The sequence below is a fragment of the Numida meleagris genome, chromosome 2 (assembly GCF_002078875.1).
Source record: "Numida meleagris isolate 19003 breed g44 Domestic line chromosome 2, NumMel1.0, whole genome shotgun sequence".
Lineage (NCBI taxonomy): Eukaryota > Metazoa > Chordata > Aves > Galliformes > Numididae > Numida > Numida meleagris.
Window position 1 is genome coordinate 1389951 of NC_034410.1, and position 27315 is coordinate 1417265.

The window sequence follows — 27315 nt, forward strand, 5'->3', positions numbered from 1 at the left end:
AAGGCAGAACAACAAAAAAAGTTCAACTCCCTTGGAGAACAGCAGCTGATAAATAGTGCAAATTGAACTAAATGAAACAACAAGCCATAACTATTTATTAAGGAGGCATACAACACAGCTGGTTATTTAAAAGGAACCAATCACATACATAATACCCTAATAAATTACACTGGCCATTATTGAGTACAGCATTCTCTCACTGCTGAGACTCTCACACACGCAGCACAAACCTTCTCCTCTCCTTTGGCTGTTGCACCACCAGCAATTATTTTTTTTAGTTTTTAAATAGCTAAATTATACTTCCACATCTTCCTGCTGGATCTGCTGAATGGATCAGCTCACAAAGTCCTCCTGCAGCAGTGTGACACCAGCAGTGTCAGACTTGCTGTGAAGTAAATGAGTTTGATCAGCAAACACGTGAAAGATGCTTCAGACTCCAACTAGTATATTAAAATATAGACACTTCATCTTCGTATATCGGCCATAAAAAAATAAAAGGAAACTTACTTTTCCCCATACATAATGGAAACAGCCTAATTTTGTGAAAAAATACGCTCATTGAGTCATTACTGTGCATAAACAAGTTTTAAACTGGTTGTACTTTATACAGGTAAAAAAAACTGTAAAGTGACTTCCACCTGGCAAGGATTGCAAGCTGACTGTTTGCCCCTTCTAACTCGCTTTTAAAAGACCACATGCAGATAATTTCCTTTCTAACACTCATTTGGCCAACAAGCAGAGAGGATTTATAGCTCCAGTTCCTCAAATCTTTAGGAGTCGCTCCTAACCCCATGTATTTCTGGTCTCTAACAGCACAGACAACACCCATTTTTCGCACCTCTGATTACGGCATTGCTAATGAAGAAAAACAATGACCTTCTGTTTTATATAACTGAAATTGACTGGGAAAGTGCTTTTTTTTTTTAATTAGAAAGTAATCTATAACAAGTAATAAGGGATGCCTAATTTCATATTGCATTTACAAAACAGGGAGTGCTGGTGACAATGAACCGCACCAGAAATAAACCCAGGCCTTCGGATGGCGGCGGCTAATTCCTGTCCAAGCAAGTGGGAGAGAAACAAGGTGCAAAATCCTCAGAAACCCACACGTTCAATTCAGCCAAAGCTCCCGCTCTGGGCCCATTCCTCAGCTTTAAATGCAAGCGAAACAACCCTGCTAATTCCACGTTTGTCAGCACAGGGGGAAACAAGAAGGTCAGGAACACACGCTTGCAGAGTTTCTTGATATCCAATGTTCAAAGCTGCTGGCTTCAGTGGAAGCAGGGGCACAGCACCCATCTCTTCAGTAGCCTAGTGAACTAATTTAAAAATAATTATAATTAAATATAGATATTCCAAAGTCAATTGCTCTCATCCATTCACCGATGTGCAGTATTATTCTTGTCCAATATCGTGCGCAGTTTTTAAGAGTTAAATAATCCTGAAGTTTTTCCACCTTAATGGTGCTATGAAAATAATATAGGATACAGCGGCCCTAAAATACAATCAAACACACCATCAGATCAATAACAACGCTAAGAACAAAATCCTCAGAACACTGCTGCTTAGGGCTGCTGCAACATGCAGCATTTTGACATCACCCCTGAACAGAGTTAAACAAAATCAGCTCTCAGAACAGGTAGGGAAATAAGCTTTAAAGAAATGTATACAGGCTTAAGGTTTGTTTGTTGCATAACCTCTATAGAAGAGGAACCACCACACCAAAGTCCAACATCCTACACGAAGCCAACAGCTTCTGTGCTGTAAGGCAAATCGTTCCCAGGTTTCCAAGGCAATTTGCTATTCCCAAGGCAAACGCATGCCCAGGTAGAGAGGAACGAGGTTAACGGCGACGGTGAATACCAACAGCAAAGAAAAAATATTTAGTCTGGAAGAAAAAGCAACAACAGCGGCTCGGGAACAATTCAATCTGCCAAACACTTCTGAAAACAGCCCAGCAAGACAAAGAGCATGAGCCCACACAGCCTCCCTGCACATCGCTCCAGGGAAAGTAGCAACGAAGTAATGCAAACTTCTTAGTGTTAGTTTATTTAAATCCCATCAGATTCCTTTAATTTCCATCGGGATCTGTGGAATCTGAAGAAAAGCAGGGACACCAAACCTGCTACCAGAAGAGACATCCTGGCTCCAGCACAGGCCCTTCCTTCTGGGTAACAGCAAGGTCAAATCACAAGGATCCAGTGGTTCTTAGTGTGCAGAAGTAACAGATTCTTAAGTTTTATCTTGCACTGGACTCTCAATTTGGGATTTTAAAATATGGCAGATCAACTCCAAACTATCAGAACACCTAACTTAGCAATAATTGGGACTTGAGAGGGGACTCTGAAGCATCTTGTTTCCTTACATGGGAGCAGTCCTGCGTCACTGCTACAGCTCATTCAAAAAAATGTAAACTGCAACCCAGGGAAAAAAATAAATTAAATCTCAGTAGAGCTATTCAGGGAAACAAAGCAAAGTAATTTTAGCCGACTGCTTCACAAATGGGAAGAAAAATATATTAATAAGAAATGAATACAAACTCTGAAATGAAGACACCTCTCTGGGTTAAGTGCAAGCTTCCAGCCCGAAGCTCTGCCCCCAGTGAAGTCAGCAAACGTGAGTACGATCAGCACCTAAAGCCAGGAGCATGATTCTCATTCACACCAACAATTCAGTGCAACACCTATCTTGAGATTGTTGCACAATTAAAACAGCTGAAAATATTTTATGACTGTGACGCAGCTACTGCAGTGCTGAGTGGTGAAGTTACAAAATATAGTGCTATTTCCCCTGAAATATACAAGGGTGTGCAAGGAAGCAACAGAACTGAAGTATTCTGAAAGTGCTGTTGTCTTTATAGGTCCAATGCTGTCTACACTTCAGGATTTTAAAGAGACAAAGGGACTTTGGTACAAAGACCTGAGGGCTGGAGAAGCCAGAGCAGTGCCAGAGGTAGGAGCACACGGTGCCTGCACACGTGGGGCACGCAAGGAAAACGTGATGCTGACACATGTGGTCTGTGACAACTCCCCACAGCAATGGTGCACAACACTGCCAGCCTACCCTAGTTGTTAGCTCCAGTCAAATGCAGCCACACTGTAACTCTTTGTAAGTGGGTTATTAAACAGCAATGCAAAACAGAGGTGAGCATACCGTTACTCACTGAGCTCAGAAACAGTGTTGAGGGCACATTAACTGTATTATGAATCAGTTAAGAACATCCCTTGAGAATAATGATTAATGCACAGCAACACAATGAGAGTGACCACACTCCACACAGCCACTGCTGCAGGATCACAGTTGTTCTGTGAGCAGAAAGGCAGAGCCCAAGGCTTTCAAGTTCTGCCTTCCTGTCACTGCAGTAATCATCATTAAAACTTAGCCACTGACTGAAATACTGCAGACTCCACCTTTTCAGCTGTGAAATACAGGGAATCATTTTCTCAAATCCAGTTTTACCAGCTTAATTTGCACGAAGACGTTGCACCTGCACAAAGAAAACCCCTGCACTCGAAGTAACGCCCTCCAGTTTTTCAGGTTAAAGCTGAAAACTGTTCATTGTGCTTCCATTCACTTTCTCCTGGGGGAGGGAGGGCTGGGAGGAGGGGCACCTTGCTGTGCTCACCTTCTGATTTCTGTCAGCTCTAGTTTCTGAACTTCATTCAGTGGGTTACAGTGAGGCCTGGGTGACTTATCCACCAAGTGATATCATTACCACCTCCTTCCAGCTAATGACTGTACTTTTGGCACTGCATCTATAGAGAAACAGCTCCAGAACTACAGAACTGTCTTGGAACATTCTGCTAGTGCATATCTATGGAAACAGTTCTGGATTTACCCACAGCAGGTCAAACTTCACATAGAACACTATGGAACACAGATCTTCATTTATGCCTTCCAATAACTTTCCTCGTGCTTAGTTCACTTTTGAAGTACAAACTGCTCTCCAAAGCCCTTCATTAATGCACTAATGGCTGAGAGCCACAGCTGGTTAGCAGTAACATGTAAGAGACTGTGTTGCATTAAGACAGTCGTTAAAGCACTGAAATACTTACGTGCCATAAGAAGAAAACTGGAATTACTCATTCTTTCCTAATTCACACCCTGAACATTCACACTGACACACAACACTTCTGATTGTCTAAGCCACAGAACGGAGACCAGGTAACAGCAATGCAATACATGAAATCTTCCACGCAGAAAAGGAATCAGTTCAGTAGCTTTGGTAACCTAGTACATAGCTAGCTTTGGGTAAATGTCTTGCAAACATCCCTTCCCCCCCCCCCCAAGAATCCCCACGTATCATGGGTATATTTCTGTAAGAATAGACATATTTCCTGAGTAAATTGTTACATCTGATTACTTGGGAGGTTTGGCAAAAGATCCGACTGCCTATTACTAAAATAGAATTTTAAATAAACATTCAATAAACATTAAAATAAATATGGAATGTTTCTGAAAGTCTTTAGTACTATGAGCTTACACGACTAAGAATATTTTTCAGTTAAGTGCATACTATGCTGTATAGTTACTGGCTTATAACCCAGCGAGAAATAAATACATATAACATCTAATCCTGAGTCACAATTTTGCGTACCTCAGTGCAGTACTTACTGCAAGTCCACAAAATCCTTGTTTTTAAGATGTAACACGTGTTGTTCCATGGAATAAGACATAGGAAATCTCAGTCTACATTGGTTTAGCTAGAAACTGGCAGCACAAATGCTGAAGCATCTCACACAACCAACATTAAACGCCAATTATTCTTGAACTTAACAGTAACCCAAATTCCTCAACTCAGAAACAAGACAGGAGCAGGGATTGCTCCGTGACAGGATGCTAACAGCTTACACTTTGGCACTGAAAACAACTACATAATGGTGCAAAACAAATCCAAACTTGAATGAAACAGCTTTCAAGTGATATTTTTTCCCCATCTTTTCAGAATGGGAAACCAGATCATTAACGCAGAATTAAGAGCATTAAGTTCCACCACACTGGTTTCTCAGGTTCTCATGGCTTGAATCACAGCTGATACGTAGCTTTGGACAAGCAGACAAGGAAACGCTCAGCTATTGTTTAGATCCTCTTAATAAAATTCTAATGTAGCAGACATTGTAATACCAGCAGTATTAACATTGCATTAACACTAGTAAGGAACGTGTCTCTCAACACCAGAATCACAGTAACAGAATAGCAGCCCTGATCAATTGTAACCTTCTGGTTTTCTGATAACCTATGGAAAACATCATCAGTTTAACAGAGGCCACTTCATCCTTCTCCCCCCTTTCTCAGCCTTCTGCTTCCCTTTATTATTATTATTATTATTACTATTAGCTGTTATTCCAGAATCCTCGTGGGTTCCTCAGATTTTTCTTCTTTGCTTCTTGTGTTTTCATGCTCCACGCTGTCATCTCCTTGCATGCTTGTGTCTGGAGGACAAAGCTCTTGGGATGTCCCTTCAACTTCTTGTTTTACCAGGCCACTTTGGGAGGGTTTTGGCAAAGTCATTTGCAACGCACACCACAAGGCAGTGCGAGCCCTGCGCGTGGAAGCAGCCAACTCTCTGATGGCAGCTGCCAGAGCCACAACATCTGCAACAGAAAAATGCCTTCTAGGTAAAGCCAGTACACAAACTTGATAATATTTCATAGAAAAGTTATCTGAATTTATTTAACACCACTCATACACAATGTTTGATCAAGAAGCAGCTAACCTTGTACCCTGTTACTGTAACTGTTGAACTCTATTCTTCTCTTGCAACTGATAGCTATAACATCTCACATTAATAGCAACTGTAATTGTGTCCAAAACTTACTGGCATAACCACCCATCATCTCTGCCATCATCTAGATGAATTAAGCCTATTTAATCAATGTTATCATAGGAGACTGTCTACAGTGATATTAAACAAGTGTGATCAATTAAGTCTACCTACCATGGGCTGGCCAAATTTGCTCCATGGGATCCCTGGTGCCTGCTGTCTGCCTGCCAGTGGTGCTGACTCGCAGCTGAGCCTTGGCTGTGTCATCAGCTTATAGATTTGCTTATAGGACTACTACATGTAAGGATATGAGACCATTTAGAAGGTGGTTGACACCGACTTGTGAAAGTAAAATATTGACTCTTCACAGTTCCGTTTTCCCCTCTTACAAGGAGGGCTATCCCATGAACTTCGCTGGAATCCAAAGAACAATACCCTGTCATCTTCACCACAGTGCCAGGAAACCAGACACTGCTGCAGAAGGATCCAAGAGGGAGGCAGCAAGGCTGAGGAGGTACATTCCTCTTAAAATCTTTTTCTGAGAGACAAGTGTTTTCTTCCAAAAATAAGATCTTCCCCTCCAAAACCCAGTGCCTAAAGGTATCAGCTGTGCACTCATCACATTGAACAGTGGTTTCCACTTGTTCTTAGCTCTTGGAAAGGAATGCAATTTCTCCTAGTTGTGTTGCTACTGACATGCTAGTAATAGACAGAATCTATGGAAGATCATGCTGCTACAAACTAAGCACATTTATTCCAGTTAACATGTTACTTTCAGGAAGCCAGCTTTGTCCAACTCACAGAAAAATGAATACGTAAAACATGCTGGTTTCCACAACTTTGTGTCATATGGCTACATGATATATGATACATATTTTCTAAGAACTTCTTTCCAACAGCTGTTTACAATAGTAAACAAGCTACAGTTTTTTAACTTCTTGCAATTAATATGCTTTCAAAGTCACCATTAGGAAGCAGATTTATGGCAAATTTGTGAAGCAAGTCTTCTAATTAAGAAGCACTTGTGCTAGGTGAGGATGAAACTGCAGAACAGCACACAAGCCTCTGGAGAAGTACATACGCCAGCTGCAAATTAATCTGGCTTTACTTCAACAGCAAGTGGGAATTAGAAGGTGTAATTTCTGGTAGTTTTGTGATTTAGATGAGGTAGACACTATGAAGTAGCACAGCACTGATTACTTTATAAGCTGAAGAGAAAAAGAAAGACTAGCCAGATAGCACAAATACAAAATTACACTTGTTTAAATAATAACTATATTTTCACTTTATAGGACTACCTCTTTTTACAGATCAATGAACAGTTCTTAAAGTTGTATTTTAATAAGGAGGAGAAGGCTTCAAAGTGCTTAAAGTAGTTAGTAAAAACCAAAAAAGGTCTCTTAAAAAGCTTGATGTTATGTAAGTGGCAGGATGAGACTTGCAGAAGATCTTCACAGAAGATGCAATAAATGATTGCCAGCATGTATTTTAAACTACACGTTTTCACAACTGAATCTTTGCAAAAACTCTTGGAGCTGCTGGAATGGGAAGCACTTACCTCTGTCATTGTTACAGCGCAGCGCTCCTTGTCTCTGCGGATTAACAGCGTTAACAATCTCATCCCTCCGCCTCGCTTGCGTCACGTGGATGGCTGCCAGGTGGTGTTTCAAGGCAGCGGATACGTTACTGTGCACAGGGGCACCACAAAGCATTTCCATCTTCCCTATTAAGGTGAGCACCTACCAGAGACATCGAAAACACCAAAATCGCAACGCGTTTGTAACGCTCTGTTAAACCAAAATAACTGAAAACCGAGAAGAACCGAAGTACTTAACCTGGTGCTGTGACTCCCTTCTGGAAATCTTACCCTGGCCTGTTCTCGTAACTGATCTACGATCAGACGATCGACGCGTGACGGGTTGGCAGGGAGCCGAGGCACAGGAGCGTTATTCGAGCTAGAAACGCGCTTTCCTGGAAAGTTCCTTGCAAGGTCAGCCTCCGTCTGAAGGGGAAATGGAAATAATGGACATTTTAAACTGCAGTACTAAAATCCATGCTTTCATTTGCTTAAGAAATTTCCAATACAATGGAAGTGTTTTCTACCTTTACTCTTGACTGCATTTACAGCAAAATGCCCCCAAGTGCCTCCCTAGATGGATAACCTGCTATAGATGTGTAACCACCTGCTGTAGGATAGAATACTTCCTTAACTCAGCTCTACTTGAGTGCCGCCACAAAGTTCTTCCCTCTAAATACTGTACAACTTTATTTTAACTAATCTAGGACACAGCCTGAGGCAGAGTTTATTGCATTGTATCCCTGGCATTTAAATCCATGTCTCTCACTGCATCTCTCAAATGTTACATATTTTGATTACTGATAAAAGAAACAGGTGGTCACACCGCCACAGTTGCAACTAAAGCGCATCAGAAATAATCCACATTTAACGTAGTCTGGAATCAGCTCAGAAAGTCATCAGCACAAGTGCTAAGCTCCCTAATGAGAAAGGAGCTGGCCAAAATACGGTGTAACACAAGCAGTGACTAAGCACCACCGTGCCTATTTTGGGATAGAAACACCTTGGGATTGGGATTCTCACACCTGGAAGAGAAGGCAGCGGAGCTAGCAGCAGATTCTCTCTTGGTCTTTCTTCAGTGTACAAAGGATTGAGGAGAAAGATTAGATAGCACGCTGCTGTTCAAGCTAAGGCTAAGTCCACACTCATACTGAAAGTATGTGCTGCCTTTTTGCTTTACTGACATCCTTATTACTTTATCTCAGCCCTCAGCTAGCACAAAATCATAGCTGTTAAGTGAACAAGCTGAGTGGCTCCACTTGAATTCAACTCTAAGCCTGATACTCAGAAATAAATAAAAGGATGGAGAAAGGATCATGAATTTACTTAACCTCACCCTTAAGAAACAAATTTCAGTGCTAATTTGTGTACAGATTTAATACTGTAAGCAGTTGCAAAACAACAATTAATCAAATTCTTCTCTTTTTTTTTTCCTAAGTATGATCCCTAGAAGAATGAGATTTTTAGGGAAGGAAGCACAAGCTCACTGTCACTGAAGTTCAACACAGCACTCTGGGAACTGAAGAAGCCAACTGATCGGACAAGCTGGAATTAAATGCAGGTTTCACTGGAGGAAGATTCTGTTGACTCTCTTGAGAAACATGTGCAGGCCGAGAACCTTAAAATCTCTTCTGTGTACCTGTGTAAAGGTGAGCTATACGTGCACTAATGTGCTAAACAGCACTGACACAGAGGCCACAGCGCTGTCCTTGGATAGTGGAGACGGTTAGAGAAGCTTCTCACAAAGTTTTAATCCCTGCCAACCAGCGTTCCCTCAAACAATTGCCACAAACAGCAATGAATGCAGCTCTGGCACATTCCTAACAGGCAGCCAGGATGCAGTCATCCTCTCTGGGGAGAAAGTGTTTTGGCTGTAGGAATGCGAACCACGCTATGGCAGCTGACTTGCAGGACTGAGAACAGCTTATACTTGCTAATAAAGCTATCTACAGGTGTAGTGCTTAACCACAAAAATCAAGCATGCAGCCAAAGGAAACCACTAGGAGAAAAGCCAGGTCACAGGCAAACAAATGTGTTTGATGAGATGAAGACCAATTCAGTCATCCCAAATGACTTAACTGAAATCCCAACCCCGCACCAACAGGCTGCCTGTCACAACAGAAGACAGGAGCATTTCAAAGAACATTTTCAGACACCAGAGCAAGAATCACCATCACCCCTCCTCACTTGCATTGCACACCTGGAGAAGAGCGGATGGGCACAGAGCAGTCTTGTTTAAAGGCACTAGAGAGCTAATGAGAAAGGCAGTTCTACTCAGACCTCCAAAGGGTAGGAAGAACCACGTGGTTGATGGCTGTATAATGGTAACAAAGGCCTACTGAAATAACAACTAATAGCTAATGATCTTTTATTGACCATATAAATGAAAAAACAGCGTCCACAGTAATGAGTGTCACTGGTCAAAGCACTGAATTGTCACATCTGTTGTAGCAAATATTGCAGGTGAATAGAGAAAAATGTTGTTAGCAGCTCTGAGTGGAAAGAGACTTCGAAATCAAAGCTCAAAGACACACACATGGTTTAAAAGCAGTCATGCTTTTAAACATGTACAAACAGTATATTTCAAAGCAGATTCTTTTGGATGGTGTTCTAAGTATTTAAAACTAACAGAAGCATCTCCCCCTCAAAAGGAGAGGAATGCCAGAGTATCCACTCCCTGTAAGTTGTTTAATGTGACCACTAGCTTTGACAAAAGCTATTATCATCTATGCCTTACCTTTTTTCTCTCTTTCTCCAAAGCTCTCCACTGCTCGTAGCACTCCTCCAGTCGGGTGTGAAGCTCATTAGCAGGTCCACTGCGGCTTCTGGGAGGCCTGCACTTGTTAAACAGCATTGGAAAGGCAAAGTATGGTGCAGCTATTTCCCCACAAAACAGATCACTGACGAAGGGATTCAAGTGGTTAAAATCATCATAATGAAGAAGATCAACAAGTTCTGAGAAGGGAAAAGGTGAAGGAGGAAAACTGAAGTTATTTGCCAACGAAAACAGATGGTGATTAAATGGGGAAAAGCTGGGAGTTTGCTTAAAATCAGACATTAATGGGAAGGAAGGAAAAAAAGAAGGATTGATAAAATCTGACACAATTCTGCCATTCTGTTCATGGCTTTTTTGGAGCACATTGAACTGCTGGCAGTTTGGGGTTGCATATCCAAAATGAGGGATCCAGTTCCTTCTGCTTCTTCTATCATCTTTGTTACTGTTTTCCTGGGTTTGCTTTTTTTGAAACCTGTGGCACATTTCAGGGTCTCCACTTAAAACATCGTGCTGCGTTAACCAGTTGGATGAAAAATTAACAGGGAATTTACAGTGCTGCCCCTCCTTACTAGTCAAAGAATCACGCCGTGAGTGTCCAAAGGGGTTCATTTGCTTCTGGTTGTCTGAGATGAAATTAGAAACTCCCAAATTATTAGAAATACCATTTGATATTTGTAACCCTCCATCTTTTCCTGACAGGAGGATTGGCAAGGTCGGTGAGTAGTAAGAGGAACGTGTCATAGGATGATGGGGGGAAGAGCCACAAGACGTGGCTGGAGCTCCGGATGATGGCTGTGTGCTTGTTACCACTTGCTTTCCAAATGCAACATCTGATGGACTTGCAGATTTCCCATCCAGCCACGCACGTCCATGGTACGATAAGTAATTCCCATTTTGTGTATTTTTTACTGGCAAATCAAACTCAGAAATTTTATGAGAGTACTCTCGAGGACTAACACGGTTCTTACATTCATTATGATTATTATTAAAAGCATCCCCTAAAGTAAAGCTTTGATGACCATTTTGCACACGGGTTTCCTGTGGTTTTCTGTTTGTCACTCCAGAAGAACATTCCTTTGTTGGTTGATTGAGAAAATACAGCGATGGATGAACAGAGGACTGTGATTTCTGAGCAGCTGCGAAGTTTTCATACCTTTTAGAAAACAAGTGGCTGTTCTGGTACACTTTATCCCAAGAGTCAGCAATAGGCTGATTAGAAAGATCAGGAGAACGTTTAGTTTGTTCACATGCATCATTTTCTGCGATGCTGCCCCTTGCTCTTTCAGTTTTCCAACACCCTTTCTGAATGCTAGTGTCACCCTTAATTCTGTTTTGAGAAGTGCTAGAATTGAGACCAATTTTTTCATAGTCTTCATTTAAGCTCAGCTGGTGATAACTGCTCAAATGCTGATTATAATCTGCTCTTTGAAACGCATACCCTTCTTGGAGAATGGAATTATTATTTTCCAAAGAGGAATTCTCAGGATAACTGTTTTTCAGGACGTTATCAGGCTGAGTGCAGGGGTCAGATGGAGAAAGCCAAGACTCTATCAGATAAAGATCTTCTAAACCTCTGTGCAACACCTCCATGCTGTGTGACCTGAGCAGCTGATCTCGGTAGCAGTTCTGCATGGACGTCACGTTTGAGAAATCCTTATTATCTACGGAGCGCTCAGATGAAAGCCCTGAGAATTCACCATTGCTCCCTAAATCAGATGCCCACATTGGAGGAAACAATCTTGACAGAGAATTCCTGTAACAAAATTAACACATCTCCAACAACAATGCGTTTTTTACATTGCAATAGTTCACATCCCATGGTTTTTCCTTTCTCCCCTCCACACATTTCCCATTACATTCTTGGCTAACCCTACACAGCCCCCCTGCAAAATTTAAAGGGAGGAAATTCCTGCTGCAGCTGAATAAGTGCTAAATGTAATCTGACTGCCACTGCTGTTCTATAATGTCCATAGCATATACATTCAGAACTGTAGATTTTACTGTTACTTTGCATGTGACAACTTATAGACAACTCTCTATTATTGAACATTTTAAAGCCATTTTTTCCCCCAAATGCTGCAACCTGATGAAAGACTAAAACTGCTTCATTTCTAATAGCTTACTTCTAGTTTTAAAAAAGTAAGTTTTCACTATTCAAGGGCATTTCTAAGAAAGACCCTCATCCCTCAATTCTGTGCCCTCAATCCCCAATTCTGTTCATTCAAAATGTATCATACACAGGTGACAAAAGGATGTAGAAGTGATACCTAGGGTAAGAATTCTCAGAATAAACTTACCAGTCTGTAACTGGTTCTGCCTTGTTTGGCTCCTCTAAAATGCTTGACACCAGCCCGAACACATCCGGGCCATTGCCAGAATAAGAGAGATTTATCTGTGCCCTGACAAAGAAAAACAACAAAAGCAAAAAAAAAAATCAGTAAATCTTTTCTTTCCTGCTATGCAAAACATACAATAGAAAAGGTAAAATGTTAATTTAACCTTTCACTCATGTTAGCCGTTTCTCTCAAGTGTGCTGAATTTAATGTATTCTCAGCACCCACACATACAAATTTCTTCCTGCATTAGTGAATTCTACAGCCTAAAACTAGGGGAAATTTTCCTTTAGCATTTCTGTTTAGCATTTCTAACATCTTGCTTCACAGGACATTTCTCTAGCTGCTAGATGAAGAGACAGGAGCAATAAAAGGTTTTCCCTCTTTCCAATCATGCAACTATTTTACAGAGTACAACATTTCTTCACATCTTGACTGCCTGCTTTGTAGTGTAAATATGATCTTTCGTCTCAAAATCTTGATGTTTTAAATTTATTCTACTTTGATATTGAAGAGCTGTTTTTTATCATCATCTCTTTTAAATTTAACCTTTTTTTTTAAGAATCAGTTGAACTCATTTTTAATTCCTTTTGCAAAACAATTGGTCACAGCCTTAAGTATTAATGATAATGTCAAATGTGTTCAAGCATCGCTTCCCTTAGATAATCCCAACTTTTATCTGTTACTTCAGGTGCAAAATGAGATCTTTGCAGAGCTGTCTGCAGTGACATTTAACTTTAAATCAGAAACTAATTAAAACTTAACACGCTAATTAAGATGCTACATTTTGCTTCAACAAATTTCACCCTGCCTGTTCTTGTTCAGGGAGACAGGAATGAATGAGTTGAAGCTCTCTCAGCCTTCCCCCAGTGCCAGCTTATCCAAACAATTACACTGCTTGTTCTGCTACAGAATTATTCATGCTGATACTGTAAATTAACAAAGAGCAGTGCTGTGGGATAAATAATTAAAACTGTCACCTTGCTAATCTCTTGCCACAATGAAGATTAGCCACTGATGCCTTACTCACTTTTAAGACCTTGTAGTGATCAGAAGGACCAACACGATGGAAAAGGTGTTACAAAGAGGTGGAAGGACCGGCACGACAGCAAGGTGCTGCAAGGGAAGGGAAGGAGATCGCTCACCCAGATCAGAAGATTCTGGGTTCACAGCAAAAAGCTTCCACCAAGGAGGGATCTTCAGAAAGAGATCCTTCCTCAGTGGCAGTCAGCCCTTAAATGAGGCCCAAGAGTGGTGCAGCCAGGCTCCACCCCTTCTGGTCACACAGTGAATTGCCTTCACCTGTGTTCCCAGGGCTGGCTGGGCCTTTCCTCCAGGTGCTCAGTCATTCAGGCCATGACTCAGCAGTTCCCACACAGATCTCTTCAAATGTTAACTTCTTTGCAACACATGCATCTTCCTTGTTATCTTTCAGCATCTCATGAACCTCTGGAGTTCCTTCTCTCCCAGCCTCAAACTTGCTCTTTCTACTAGGTGAGTGATTGACAAGAAATGAAGAGCTGCTGACTCCCTTGGATGTAGAATGACAGAACATCTCAAGTTGGAAAGAACCCACCAGGATCATGGAGTCCAACTCCTGGCTCCACAGAAGACCACTCAAAAAAAAACCCAAACCCTGCGTCTGAAAGCAGTAGAGAGACCTTCAGAGAAATCTTGACACATTAGAGGGCTAAGCAATCACCAACCACATGACATTTAACAAGAGCAAGCACTGGATTCTGCACCTGGGATGAGGCAGCCTTGGCTCTATTTACAGGCCAGGGGACAAGATGCTGGAGAGCAGCCCCACAGAAAGAGATTGAGCCACCAGCGTGTCCTGGAGCCAAGAGAACCCATCCTCTGGGGGGGGGGGGAGGGGGCATCAGGCCCAGCACTGCTTGGTGGGTAAGGGAAGGAGTAATCCCAGTGTGCTCTACGCTGTGGCCTCACCTGGTTCTAAATAGTAGATATCAGACACTAGAAATGCTAGCAGCAGCAGCACAGGTAGCAAGAATGAAAAGCCACCATGCCAATCTGCACCAGCCAACCAATCCCCCCAACAAGGCAGTATTACATTGCCATCATGTGGTATCAGGAAATTAAAAAAAGATAGTGGGAAGCTTAATATTAAATCAGTTTTCATGCATTTCTAAAGCTGCAGTAATTTCAACATTACCATTTTAATTGCTGTGCACAATACAGCCATACAAGAATATATTGGAAGGAGAGAACAACTACACTGGGGGGTACCGTAGCTCCTATACTGTGCAGCAATCATTCCCTGTTGCTCACAATGCTCATGTAATTCATGATTATGCAGAAGTCACTCTTGTGCTGAGCTGACTTGCCAAAATCAAGAAGTAATTTCATTTACTCTCTATTGACATGGAATTTTTCAGATCCTTACCCAGCCTCCCTGCCCTTCTCCGTACCTTTAATAGTTCTATTATTTTACTAAAACAAGATTGCCCAAAGTGCCTGCAACAGCCAGTACCTGGAACGAGCAAATTCCTTCAGGGAAATAAAATTGTTTCTGGTTTTATTATTACTCCTTAATAAAGCTCAAAGTGATGTATTTATCTTCCTGGAAAATGCTACATAATTAAGATTTCAGAGGTTACCATAGAGGACTTCATAGAAGTCCAGTGGAGGGCTGAAAATGTAAAATAGCCTTGGTCTTAAGTTTGAGAAGACAAGAAAAGTGAAGATGGGAAAGCCCATTACAATTTAATGGGAATTCAGCAATCCTTCCCTCTTTAGAAAGCACTCTAAAATTTGCCTGTTTTAATTAAGGGGGAAACACAGCCTTTTCCTCACAGAAGAGCATTGATCTTTTGTGCCAAGAAAACAAGAACTAGCCAATTTTAGCTGACATTTAAAATGACTTATTTGTTCTTAATACATCATCCACCTTAATACATGGTGCAAGTCAAAAACGACTTCGCATTCAGCCAGCATCCAGTACCATGATTTCTGTTTTGTTTTTACATTAACTCACACTCGAGTGCATTACTTCCAGGGCACATGAAGCAGGTTGGCACATTTTCAAGAGCAGCAGTGCACGTATTCCTGCTTTCAGCAGCAGAGGGGTGCTGCTCCCACCTGACCAGAGTGCATCAAACACTCTGTATCACTCACATCCCATGGCATTCTCTGCACCATCAAGCAGGGCCGCTGTGAGCTGCAGCACTGAGCGAAGGGAAGCAGGGAAGGAAAGCTTTATTGTCTTTAAGAGCTTTTCATTTACATGTAACAGTTTTTCCATTTAATCCCCTAAAAATTATTCTTACAGAACTTTAAGAAGTTAATATATACACACACACACACTATGTGTGTATATAAACATACTGTTTTCTGGTGCAGTCTTGGAAAGAAGTTTTGGAGCCAACATCTTCTCCACGTGCTGACCAGTCACTGTGCAGCTGGGAAGATTCTAACGGAGGTGACGGGCTGCTAATTGCTCCTAATAATGGGGAAATTAATTGAGCGTCCATTTTTGGTTTCTTGCTATTTACCTATATTGAAAAGGGGGAAAAAAATAATGTTAGATGTTTGGGTCAATGAGCAGTAAATGTAACAAAGTGAAGCCTCCCTTTTATAGTTTGAGCTAAATAATTTTTTCAGGAAAAGATAACATGGGAATCACCAAAATATAGTCCAAAACTCACTCCCTTTCTTAAAACTTGCTTCCCTGCCTTAAAACAGTCCAAATTTGAGAAATTTTTGAGATCCCTAAAAATAGGCAAGTAAATAATACAGATTTACTACAGAGTAACAGGAATTCTCTACAAATTACACATTGCAGGTGTTCACTTGCTGAGTTGACAAGCTTAGAATCTTCTAGCCTATGCCTGTGACACATGCATTTCCAGTCATATACATCCTTTCTGAGAGAACAGAGCAGAGCAATAACCCCTGCTAGATTCCTGAAAAGGCAGAATATTCCTGCAAAGAACCCAACGAAACAGGGGGAGACATTTGTAAACTTTACAGAGAAAAATGTGGTTAAGAGAAGTAATCTTCCTCTTTCACCTTCAGCCCCCCAGGGCTACATTAAGCTGCCACCACATGGCCCACTGATATATGCATAGCAGTGCCTGGGGAAAAAAAGGAAAACTCTCTGAGTAAATGACTGGAAGTTCCAATGTATTTATATAGTAAGATCACTTCTGTGGCCATGAGACCACCTGGAGGATGTCTGACTATCCCCAGCTTCATCTGAACGTGTTAGTCCAAGATTTTCAACAAAAGCAAGGGTTAAAAAAAAGACCAAAAAAAGAAGGACATGGTGTGCATGTCACTGCTCTAGCAACCCCCTCCAGTAAGCAGCTTTCTCTGTCTATCCAGGTCTCATTACAGAGACACAGAAGAGTGCAGTACTAAGAAGTTAATGGAAAAGAATTTGCTGAGCTGCTTCTAGCACATGTCCTGTGTGTACAGCTGGTAACAGGAAGGATTCAGAAGGCACTGCAAGAAAACAGCTTAGCCTAAGATGCCAGTGTTCAGAAGCCATTCTGGACTCTGGCTACCTGGTTGCTGAGGATAGAGAGCAAGACCTCTTCTAAGACTGAGGATAGAATGAACTTCACATGCTCCATTGTAAACTTAGCTGGAGAAGGCACAATGTGCTAGATCCTACTTTTTTTTTGTCAGCTTAAAAATTAAGAAAGAAAAAGCTCTGTCATCAGCATAGTCAAACTAGCTCTGGATCCAAATAATCGCTTGCAAAATCCTCTTTGAAAACTGCAGACAGATCTCACTCATGTACTTTAAATCCTGGAAAGTGTTAAAAACAGAAAATGAAAGGAACAAGCAGTGCTACAGTGACAAGTGCGTCCTCTTGTTTACATTTAAACCATCTTACTAAGCTCTCAGTTTTCTGCTTTTAAGATAAAAACTGCATTGTCACATGAAGCCATATTTATATGACCAGGATTGCCAACTCTGAGACACAGCATTTGCTCCTGGAGAAGCATCTCCAAAGCCTTTAACAAGTGAATAGGAAAAAAAAAAAGCTTAAGGGAAATTTACACTGCCTGGATGTAGTTGTGTGTGTTAAGTCTCTCTAGAGCCACTGACAGGCTTTTTTAGAAGTCATTTGTATCTCAGTAACCCAAAAGTGTAATGATCAATATTGAATTTTTGTTCTATCTCATGCCTCATCTGTTTAAAACAGAAAATAAGTTAATTTCTCTCTTTTCCATAACTTTCTATGGCAGAACAGTAAAGTCTTGCTTCCTACAAATCTACAGCCAAAATTCAGTCTAGTGAAAGGTGATGCAGACTCAAAAGGCACTCTTCCTGAATCTGTCTGAAAACACAATGGCAAAGGCTGCTACTAGCGGGAGCAGGACAGAACGACCCTTTGACACTTTAGCACACTACAATTAAAAAGAAGGTTTTAACTGAGGGCTTCCTAATTGCTAGAAACAAATTGCTATTTAATAACAGATCTAGAAGTAGTATAACCCTGTAGAGTCTGGACAAATTGTGTTACATGCCACAGAAATATGCTCTTGATATCTGTGTCAGTAATCAAAGAGACAAGAACCATTTCCTGACCGACAGCACGACACCGCTCAGGTGACACAACGGGCTCTTATCCTTGCAGATGAGAAGATGCATGGCATCCAAACTATCCTCTACAAATGGCTGAAGAACAATGCATAGGTGTCATTTCAGAAAGCAGGAGCTCACCGAGGCCAAAATTCTAGTAATAATTTAGTGGCTTCAGCAAGCACATGTCACTGGGCTCTGGTCTTGTTTAGTCCATGGGGAATCAACACGCAGAGATAAATTATGCTCCTTGGCTCAAGAATAAATACTTTTGCATAGATTAAAAATAGGATCTGTAACTAATGGATTTGTCCATTATTTTCAGGGCCATTAGTCACTGCTGATATGAGCTGTGCAGGATGATGTGATTAAAGCTCAGCAGAAGAGGTACTCCCTGTGCCCTGGATACTGCCTCATCTGTCAGCACTTCCAAAACACTGGAGATTCTCATTCTATCTTGTTCAACCAAGTTCCTAAACAACTGGGAAACTCTGGTCTGTGCTTTACATACCAGCTAGTAGCAGGCTACAGTAAAAAAGAATGAAGTGTAAAGCAGTGTGCTGTGTCCTACAGTTTGCTTTATTTTCAGAATTCTTTGCTGAGTTTCAGAGCAATACCTTCCTTAACAGGCTGTGCAAAGAAAGGGCTGCCTACACAGGCACAGATGTGCTTCATTCAGAATTTCAATCTTAAACAAAATAAATCAATAATAAAATGCTGTTCTCGACAAAACCAAATAGCAACTCCTAACAGCCTCCACTTGGATTCCTACTTCATTCTTTCCACGCTGCAAGTCATGAGAAACCACTGCTCCCACTAAATTAGACCATATCTAAAACCAAGATAGGCTATCTCAGCAGATTTTTCTTTCAAAGCACAACGAGACACAGCTTCAGTTCATTTCTGTAAAACAGAAATATGTACACACTATGTTCTCTCCCTGCAAGCCTAACTGAGCATATTTTTCCCCCCCTATGCTTTTTAACAAGATATCTAACACTGTCATGAAGTCACATAGCATCTTCAGATGCACACAGAGGGCTTTTAACTTCTGGGAAGGTCAGAGGGGTAAATAAACTTGAGCATTTACCAAAAACATTTGACCTAAATCAGGAAAGAGTCCTTTTACAGCCAGTTATCCTGAAACTGGAGGAACATGCTGTTACAGAGAATTGGTTAAATTGGTTACAGATGCTTCTTATAAACAGCTGTTAAACATATTTGTAATGTCAGTAAGCGACGGCACTGCACAGTATTATTACTTCTACATTGAAAGTATTCTTCTCTGATTTATTAACTAGACAAGCATTTCATGTTTTAGGGGCTCCATAGCCCAACTACCATTAAGAACACTCACTGGCTACTGGGGCATTTCTTTTTGTTTGTCTGTTTTCAACACTACCACCTAAATTCATTCATTTCATGAAGCCAAAGAGTTTTTATCCAAGGTAATTTCCAGCAACTGTTCTTCAGACCTGGTGTTAAGTCTCACAAACCCCCTTAACAAGAGGCTCCCAAAGCCAGCCTCAATGAGCAAGTGCTGACTGCCACCACCAGCAGCTTCATGTCCTGTACTGACACAAAGCAACAGTGAAAACTGCTCCAGCTGTAACGTAGCATTTTTTCTTTTTTGGTGGTGGATTTTTTTTTGTTTGGTTAGTATGCAGTTATTCAATATAGTTAGTTATAAAAAGCAACGTAATATCAAAGTATTTCTGTTTCCTTAAGCAAAACCACTTTTTTTTGACTCACCTGTGACTTGTAATGACCAAGTGTGGTAGTTGGTTTGACCATGTCCTTGTTACCAGCATGCAAGTCCTCTTCTGTGATGCATGCAGCATTGCCATGCAAGCAGAAATTTAGATTCTTAAGGACAGATTTAACCTATTTAAAAACAATCAAAAAGAAAAAGTTACCGGGTCTGTCAATGTCTTATTTTTTAGGCAGGAAACTCATTTACAAACGTTAGGGAATATTCTCCTATGCTGCTGTTACTGAAAAGCAGCAAATTGCAGCAACTGAATAAGCATGTGTGCCACTTCTCCAGCTTGAGCTATGTGCATTGCAGGGTACAGTAAAACAATGCCCTCAGTCAGTCTGCACACTACAGAAATGTTGGGTTTCGTCCTTGCTGACACAAACCTTTAATTGGCAGAAGCAATGAATGGGGAAGGGGCTGTTCTCAAGACCAAGATAAATCAAGGTAGGATGTGCAACTGTCATATCACAGTTAATTCTTAAAAATTTGCACAGCATTCACTCTTCTAAAGTAGTAAGTTCATGTCCATACCCACAACCAACAGTGGCTGACCTGCTGCATGGGAGAACTAAGGATTTACCTAACCTGATGTCCATCCACAAGTCTGCTACAACAATTCATTCAGCTCACAGAGAAGTTCCCACTCTTCTCTTCCCCAAAGGCCTGCTGGAAACAGGCAGAGAGCCAGATGAATTAGTTCACCCACTCTTGACAGTCAGTTTCCTTGGGGTTCTTGCAGCATTTCCATCACCATGATGAGAGAAATGTGCTCAGACTGACAGCAAAGCCTGCAGCCAGAAGGAGGTTGCAGAAGACTTCTGCAGGAGGTGTGCAGGTACCTGCGCCTCTGGAAGAGCAGAGCTTGCTGCTCTCACATCAGTTGGTACAATACAGCAGTCATACAGCAAGGGAAGGGCTGCAGTAACACAACTCCTGACTCCTCAGAAAGCTCTGCAGCCTCTCTAAGTAGGAAGGTTGTGCACTCTGTATTTAAGCTCAACTAAGCCAGAGGGCTCAGCACTGAGGTGATTCAGGTGCATACAATTGCTCCCAGGCACTAACTTTGTTGCACACAGTTGCTTTTCAGAAGCCACGCCTAGTAATAAGTCCGTACCACCTGTGATGGTTTGTTCAGTCAGGGCGTGTAAGCTGCTAACTTTGACTGACCTTTTATTTGCTGTTTTTCAGTCAAAGCAGACAGAATGAAACGAACGATTTGGCTGATCACTACATCTGGGACACAGCATAACTGTGTGGGGTTCTCACAGGGCCGGCTGATAGCTGAAATCCCAAAGAAGAACTCATTTACATCTCAAGATTGTTACTACTTCAAGGCACAGGACACATTCAAAGCGGCACAGGAGCCACATTAGGGTTCACAACCTGTGCAATCTAAAACAAAAGTCTAAAATTCACAGTTGGTTAAGGAAAAGGAAGCGTGCTACCCCTGTGCCCCAGCCAACATACTTACAGATTTTCAGCAGCTTTCTGTGAGCTGCTCCTTAGATTTTTAGAAGTTAATATAAATACATGCTTATTGCATTGCTGGTAAATAATGCATCGCTAGGAAGGCCTTTTGAGATATCTTCAGGATATCAGGGTGCTACGTTAGAGCTTTGTTAGAAGCAGTGCTTTAGTTAAAGAAGCGCTGCCAGCTCGTATTTTGTTAAACTGACAAATAAAAGTTTCTCCTGGAGCACTTTTACACATCCTGAATTTTTATACAGCTTTAAGTTGCACGAAGTTATTTTTGTTGTCTTTTTTTTTCCTCCTGACATTGTCCAAGAGCCATGAGCAAAAAGATAAGTGACTGCAAACCCAATGCCTGATGGAAAGAGGTTGTTCTGTTAGCAGGGGAAAAACTGATGACCTGCTTCATGTGCCCACCCTATCCCCTTTGATAGATGTCCAAAGCTTACCAGAAGAGTGACAGACTTCTTGACAACGTAACCTACAATATCAAAAAAAAAAATGCAGCCCTGCAACCCTTTATGCCAGTGTAATGTCTGCTAATTCTCCCATTTTTTGAAGTCAATACTTCTTTAAAGTTAACACTAGAAACTCCAGATGAACCTTGCAAACAGTGAGCACTGCCAGCATACGTACAGCCCACCCTACAGATTGCAATGCCTGCTGCCCCCACAGCCCCTGCTGGGCCAGTGCTTTCCTCATACACATATGTACATACAAGTGTACACACACTTCCCAGCATCTTCACGCACTGATAAACTATTGCAAACATGAAAGCTATTCTTCACTGATTAAAGTGAATTTCGCTAATCTGAATGCCTGCTTTTCAAAGTAACACAAATAGCATCTTCAGAAGGATTTATATTGTACTTATGGAGATGCTGCAAGCACGTGTACCCACACTGATGTCATCAGGAAGAATATCTAAGCCATGGGTGTTGTATTTCTGCACACCTGATCATATAGGAGGAAAAAAATATTCAAAATGCTATTTTACTATTTTAGGTAGATCACGAGGGTATAGAGACTTCTCCCTGCATGTTTACAAGTTCCAGAAATCAGGTTACATGGGTACACCCGCTGCTAAGTCTGAAGACCCTCACTTCTCTTCGTGGCACATCTGTCTGGGACTTTGTGTATTTAGGCCTATCTGCTTTACAAAGCCACAAGACAAAGCTGGCTGTGGAACAGATCTCCAATTTGCTCCTTAACTTTATGAAAGCATTATCCTTGGAACAGTACATCAGTATCTTTGTGAGGCTCTTCTTCCTCAGCCCCAAGAACAGCACGCAGAACAGTTCTAAAACATTATGTTAAAGATCTGCAAACCAGGACTGTGAGCCAAAGCCACAAGCCCTTCCAGCAGCACAGTCCTACTGCTCCTAAGTACAACCACATGCAACGACATAAGCCTCCCACCCTTACTCTGAGGTGTCAGAGGATGGTTTTGTTTATAGAAGACTTAACACAAATCCCCAGTCAAAAAAAAAGAAAAACTGTTCCTCACATAGCACTGATATTAAGCTGCCAATGGTAAAAACAGAGAACCCAACTCAGCTGTGAGCTGTGGTTGTCAAAGAGTTCAGATCTGGGACAGCTAAGGAAAAGCTTCATGAGGGCAGCTTAGTGCCTCTGTCAGCAAGCAGCCCACGACACTCACAGCATCCAGCAAACACACATGGGAGCAGGGAGACACAGGGGACCTCTATTCTACAACTAATCCAAAAATGGCTTAAATATAAAAAATAAAAGCACAAGAGGTAGATCATACCCTTGCAAATATACTATTTGTACTAATATACTCTCAGTAAACCTATTCATTTAGGAATACAAAATTCCAACTGAAGTCATATTTGTCCAGATGCACTGGACTATCAACTATAATTTAACCTCCACTAAATGAAGATGCCTTCCCAGAAGTATTTTTAGAGTTATTTTTAAACAAACATGTAGTTAAGTAACTAACAATTTCAGCATTTTACCAAAAAAGCCTTTGAAGTTATAAATCAGCAAGTGGGGCTAGATAGAACTCTTTAAATCAACAGTACAAGGATAAGTAGATGCCATTTATCATTAGAGCTACCTGTATCTTAATTTCATTATACTACTAAGATGAGATAGAAAGCTGCTTTTCCCACTTGGTCATTTCCTCAGCTGGTGAAATTCAAGCAGTAAATGGACGTCTTCAAGATCACCAACTGGATCAAATCAGGTCACGTTGCTGTTCAGCAGCTTTAGGCTGCTTCTCAGCTGAAATTAATGGGGAAACTATTACCTGCTTGAGAAGTTCTTCAGTTTCTCCGAGTAAAGCTGACAGCAAGTACCCTCAAGTTTCCCAGCCACTCTGTGAGGCTCACAACGCTCCCCTCACTACAAAGCTCTGCAGGTCCACGTTAAGAGACGTGTGTTTGGAGGTTTCTCAGTTACTCATCATACGCGACCTCTAGCGAGGCAGGGCACTGCCGGACCAACAAACGACTGCACTTCAATCTGCAGCATCGTAGCAACCCGAGCAAACACTACGCTGCAAAAAATTGCTTGGCTGGATTGGTTTCCAGCTTCCTAACGGACACCTACCATCTCTCCGGATCAGCGAACCCACACAGAAACCTCACCCTGCGGCGAGAATCGGCTCCCGCCGAGGCAGGCGGCTGTAGGGCAGCGGGAAGCAGCGCAGGCACCGCCGGGCAGCTCCGCGCTGCTCGTCTCCCCGGGGCGCTGCCGCGGGACGGAGAAGGGACTTCTCCACCCGCCGAAGCTGCGGGGCGAACGCGGCAGAAAAGCGGCAGTTCTCGGGCTGCGGGCGAGGAAGCGGCACATCGAGACAAAGTGTCAGCGCTGGCGCTAAGCGATTTCTGCACGGAGCTATGCCTGGACAGAGCGGTCCCAGAGCTGCACGGCGCTACGGGGAGCAGCACGGGTTGCTCGCCCTTAAGTGTCACACCTCAGGCGCGCACCCTTTCAAATAGCTCTGCAGCAACCGGAATCCTCCCTTAGCAAGCAAAGATTTCACGCTGCCAAAGGCCCTGCTGCAGAGGTGAAACGCCGAGCTTACATGTTTGGTCTTCTTGCTTTACAACCAGTCCCAGCCATGTAACATCTGATGTCACTGCAGTACCAGTATGTGGAAGTACTATGGGAGCTGTAGTCTTTCCTCAGCTGTGGATAGCTGCACAGTGCAGGACCCAGGGCCCTTGGAGCTGTCTCCTTACAGGAACTGCTGGCAAACGCAGCTTAACTCCTTTAGTTGGGAGCTGTTTCTCAGATGGGACAAAGTATTCTGGCATCTTCAGCAGGTGTGCTCCTTCTTCTTCCCACAGAAAAAGGAGTTTTTAAGCAGCTACTTGCTGGTGATCACCTACTTTCAAACCCTCCCAGCTGTAACTAGGAAGCACTACCCAGCATGGAGATATTCACTGCTACAGGGTGTAACGATGCCCTATTTAAACAACAGAGGAGCTCTTCTAACAAACTCATTGCCTCTCGTACCCCTGGGGTTTTGGTTTCTCCACATGAGAAGATAACTCACCAAAATGAATGTTTTTGGCCCCGGTCATGATGCACCTGCCACTTGGGTTCCTATTTGGCTCCCTCGGCCAAGTGACTACAAAGACTTGCACAGTGTGAGGAAATGGAGCCCTTGGTTTCCTGCAAGAAGAATTGAAAGTAAAGGCTACTTCAGTCAAAGGCTTTCTTGCAAGCTGAAGCACTCTACCTGACCCACCTCCTCCCACTTGAGTTGAATAGCTCTTTGCTGCATGTATGTTATCACCTTTTACACATTTTTCCTTAATAAATAAGTTATTTTTCTGCAACTCGACGCCTTAATTCAGACAGATAATGAACTCTGGTGTTTCCCTCACACCGTGTGTTCTTGTACGCTATGAAAGAAGAAAGGAATAGTTTAAATTAAGAAATCCATCCAGACAAGGCCATCAGAGCTTTTTTTCCTCTTCAAATAATAATTTAAAAAGCTCTTCTGGTAAGCTGATTGCTATAATACAAAAACAGATGGGTTGCTGGGATATGTCATCCATCATCAGCCAAGTATTACTGCGAAGTCTTGAGACTGAAATAAAAGGGAAAGCATGGCGCCAGCAAGCTCCTAGTAAGGCTTTCCAAAAATCTCTGTTTATCCTTCAGCCATGTTAAACCTAAAAACATACATTGCTCATCCTGAACAATAACACTGAGGCGTTTCCCATGCTCCAAAATCCATCTTACAGAATATGAGAAAGCTCCCATGACAGCTACATGTGTTACAGTAGAAATCAGAAAACTCTTCTAAGTTCCTGAACAACCTCGTGCAGGCAGACTGAAAACTAGGGATCCTAAAAAGATGATGTACATATACAGATAGGTAGATAGATATAGATAGATAAATATAGATGTATAATCTCCAGAGATTTCCTCTGTCCCCAAGGTATTCTCACTAAGTTACAGTAAGTTGCCTCATTCCGCAAAGTTCATCAGTGCATCATCATCACAATGCATCACTGCAGCACTTCCCAGTGATAACACTGCTAAAATATGCTGAAGAATTTTCCACAGTACGTGACTTCCCCCAAATATTAAGTTATTCCATCTAGTCTTCCCGACATCGTAGTCTATAGAAAATGAAGCCATCCCTTCCAATAACCTCAGCCCTTGCCGACATTATCACTGCTCTCCCTTTGGTTACCCTCCACAAAGCCGTACTGGCATTGATCAAAGGCAACCATCCTCCTCCACATCAGCTGCAGGCGAATTTAAGGCGCCCAGCACACACAAACTCAACGTAGGAAGTTTCACACTCACTGCCACATCCAGGCTTTCAGAAGAGCAATTTCGCACTGGCGTTGCCAGTAGCACAGGCTGAATTCAAGTGTTTCAGGCAGTTTGATCCCCAGCCATGCTCATGAGGGATTAAGGAAACAGAGCAAGTCCAAACATTCCCAGTGTTATGGCAACACAAACAGTACTGAAGTACAAGCGCTCATCTTAGTGATATGGATAAACCCCAGCAGCTTCAAACAAAGCCTGACAACAAAATTCTGCTCTTGTTTGACCTGGACGAGACAGAGGAAAGAGAGGAAATCCAGACACAGATCCAAAAAAGAAAATAAAAAAGTATAAATTATTTCTGTTAACTTGAGAACAGCATGTTACACAAGTACAAGAATGCCTTTCTGAAGGGCTCGCTGTCTTTATAAAAGACAAATGGCTGAGAAAAGCTTGAAGTCAAAATGCAGCAGATCTCATTGCTGCCACGCTTCCAAGAACCACCTCACACAGCAGTTGGCAGCAGCGCCTACACCTTCACCTCAAAGTAACACCCAAAACACCCTCATTGCTTAGGTGGGAGTGGATAGACCTGGGCTTCAGCAGCTGTGAAACAGCCAGGGACAGCCTGGTGCTTTTACAGATACAGCCTTTATTCACACCCATCCTCGCTTCGAGGAATCCCCACACACCCAGGGATCCCCACACACCCTCCCCGTCCACCTCCTCAGCCCACAGTCCGCCCTAGCAGCACAACAACAGCCTCACCTCAGCCCCACCAAACCACAGGGCTGAGGAGTGGGCGCCGCCCGCCACCATTTTATCTGCCCCGCCCTGAGGGACCGGGCGGGGCTCAGCGCCTCCCCCTTCCCCTCCCCCCTCTTTCCCGCCCAGAGCGCGCGCCTCTTCCCGCCTCTTCACCGCGCGGCAGCGGCGCGTCCCCTTAAGAGCCCTGAGGAGAATCTGCTGACCGAACGCATGTACAGCTTAAAGCACCTTCGGATTATTATTATTATTATTTTTATGGTGTAGTGCTTCCCACTAAAACCAAGTCTCCCCCTCCCCTGCCTCCGTGCTGTCACAGAGTGAAACGTTGTAATTGTTGCAATAAAGAGGAGAAAAAAAAAAGTGTCCCATTGATTTCAGTAGAATCAGGTGATTCCCACAGCTTTTCAGGTTAGAAGGGACCTCAACGCTTACAGAGTTTATGAGTTGATGGTTGGACTGGATGATCTTAGAGGTCTTTTCCAATCTTAATGATTCTATGATCATTTTTTTTTGTCAGAAATAACAGCCCATCTCCTGCTGTCCCCTCACTCG

The 27315-nt window shown here is 42.3% G+C and overlaps 1 protein-coding gene across 5 annotated transcripts; it reads right to left on the reverse strand.

The window, feature by feature from the left end:
- On the reverse strand, window positions 69–26828 carry LOC110395133 (meiosis-specific coiled-coil domain-containing protein MEIOC-like). Of its 5 annotated transcripts, XM_021389271.1 has the most exons (10): window positions 26764–26782; window positions 26032–26282; window positions 24764–24882; window positions 19758–19889; window positions 15798–15964; window positions 12414–12515; window positions 10078–11869; window positions 7632–7766; window positions 7323–7503; window positions 69–5594 (listed from the first exon to the last, which is right to left on the reverse strand). In XM_021389271.1, exons 4-10 carry the CDS (start codon window positions 19797–19799, stop codon window positions 5341–5343), a joined length of 2673 nt encoding a protein of 890 aa, XP_021244946.1. In that variant the 5' UTR covers window positions 19800–19889; window positions 24764–24882; window positions 26032–26282; window positions 26764–26782; the 3' UTR covers window positions 69–5340. The 5 variants fall into 5 exon arrangements, with proteins under 5 accessions (XP_021244946.1, XP_021244948.1, XP_021244949.1 ...); XM_021389273.1 differs by lacking the exon at window positions 26032–26282 and having other exon boundaries at window positions 26764–26828; XM_021389274.1 differs by lacking the exons at window positions 24764–24882; window positions 26032–26282; window positions 26764–26782 and adding an exon at window positions 24290–24439.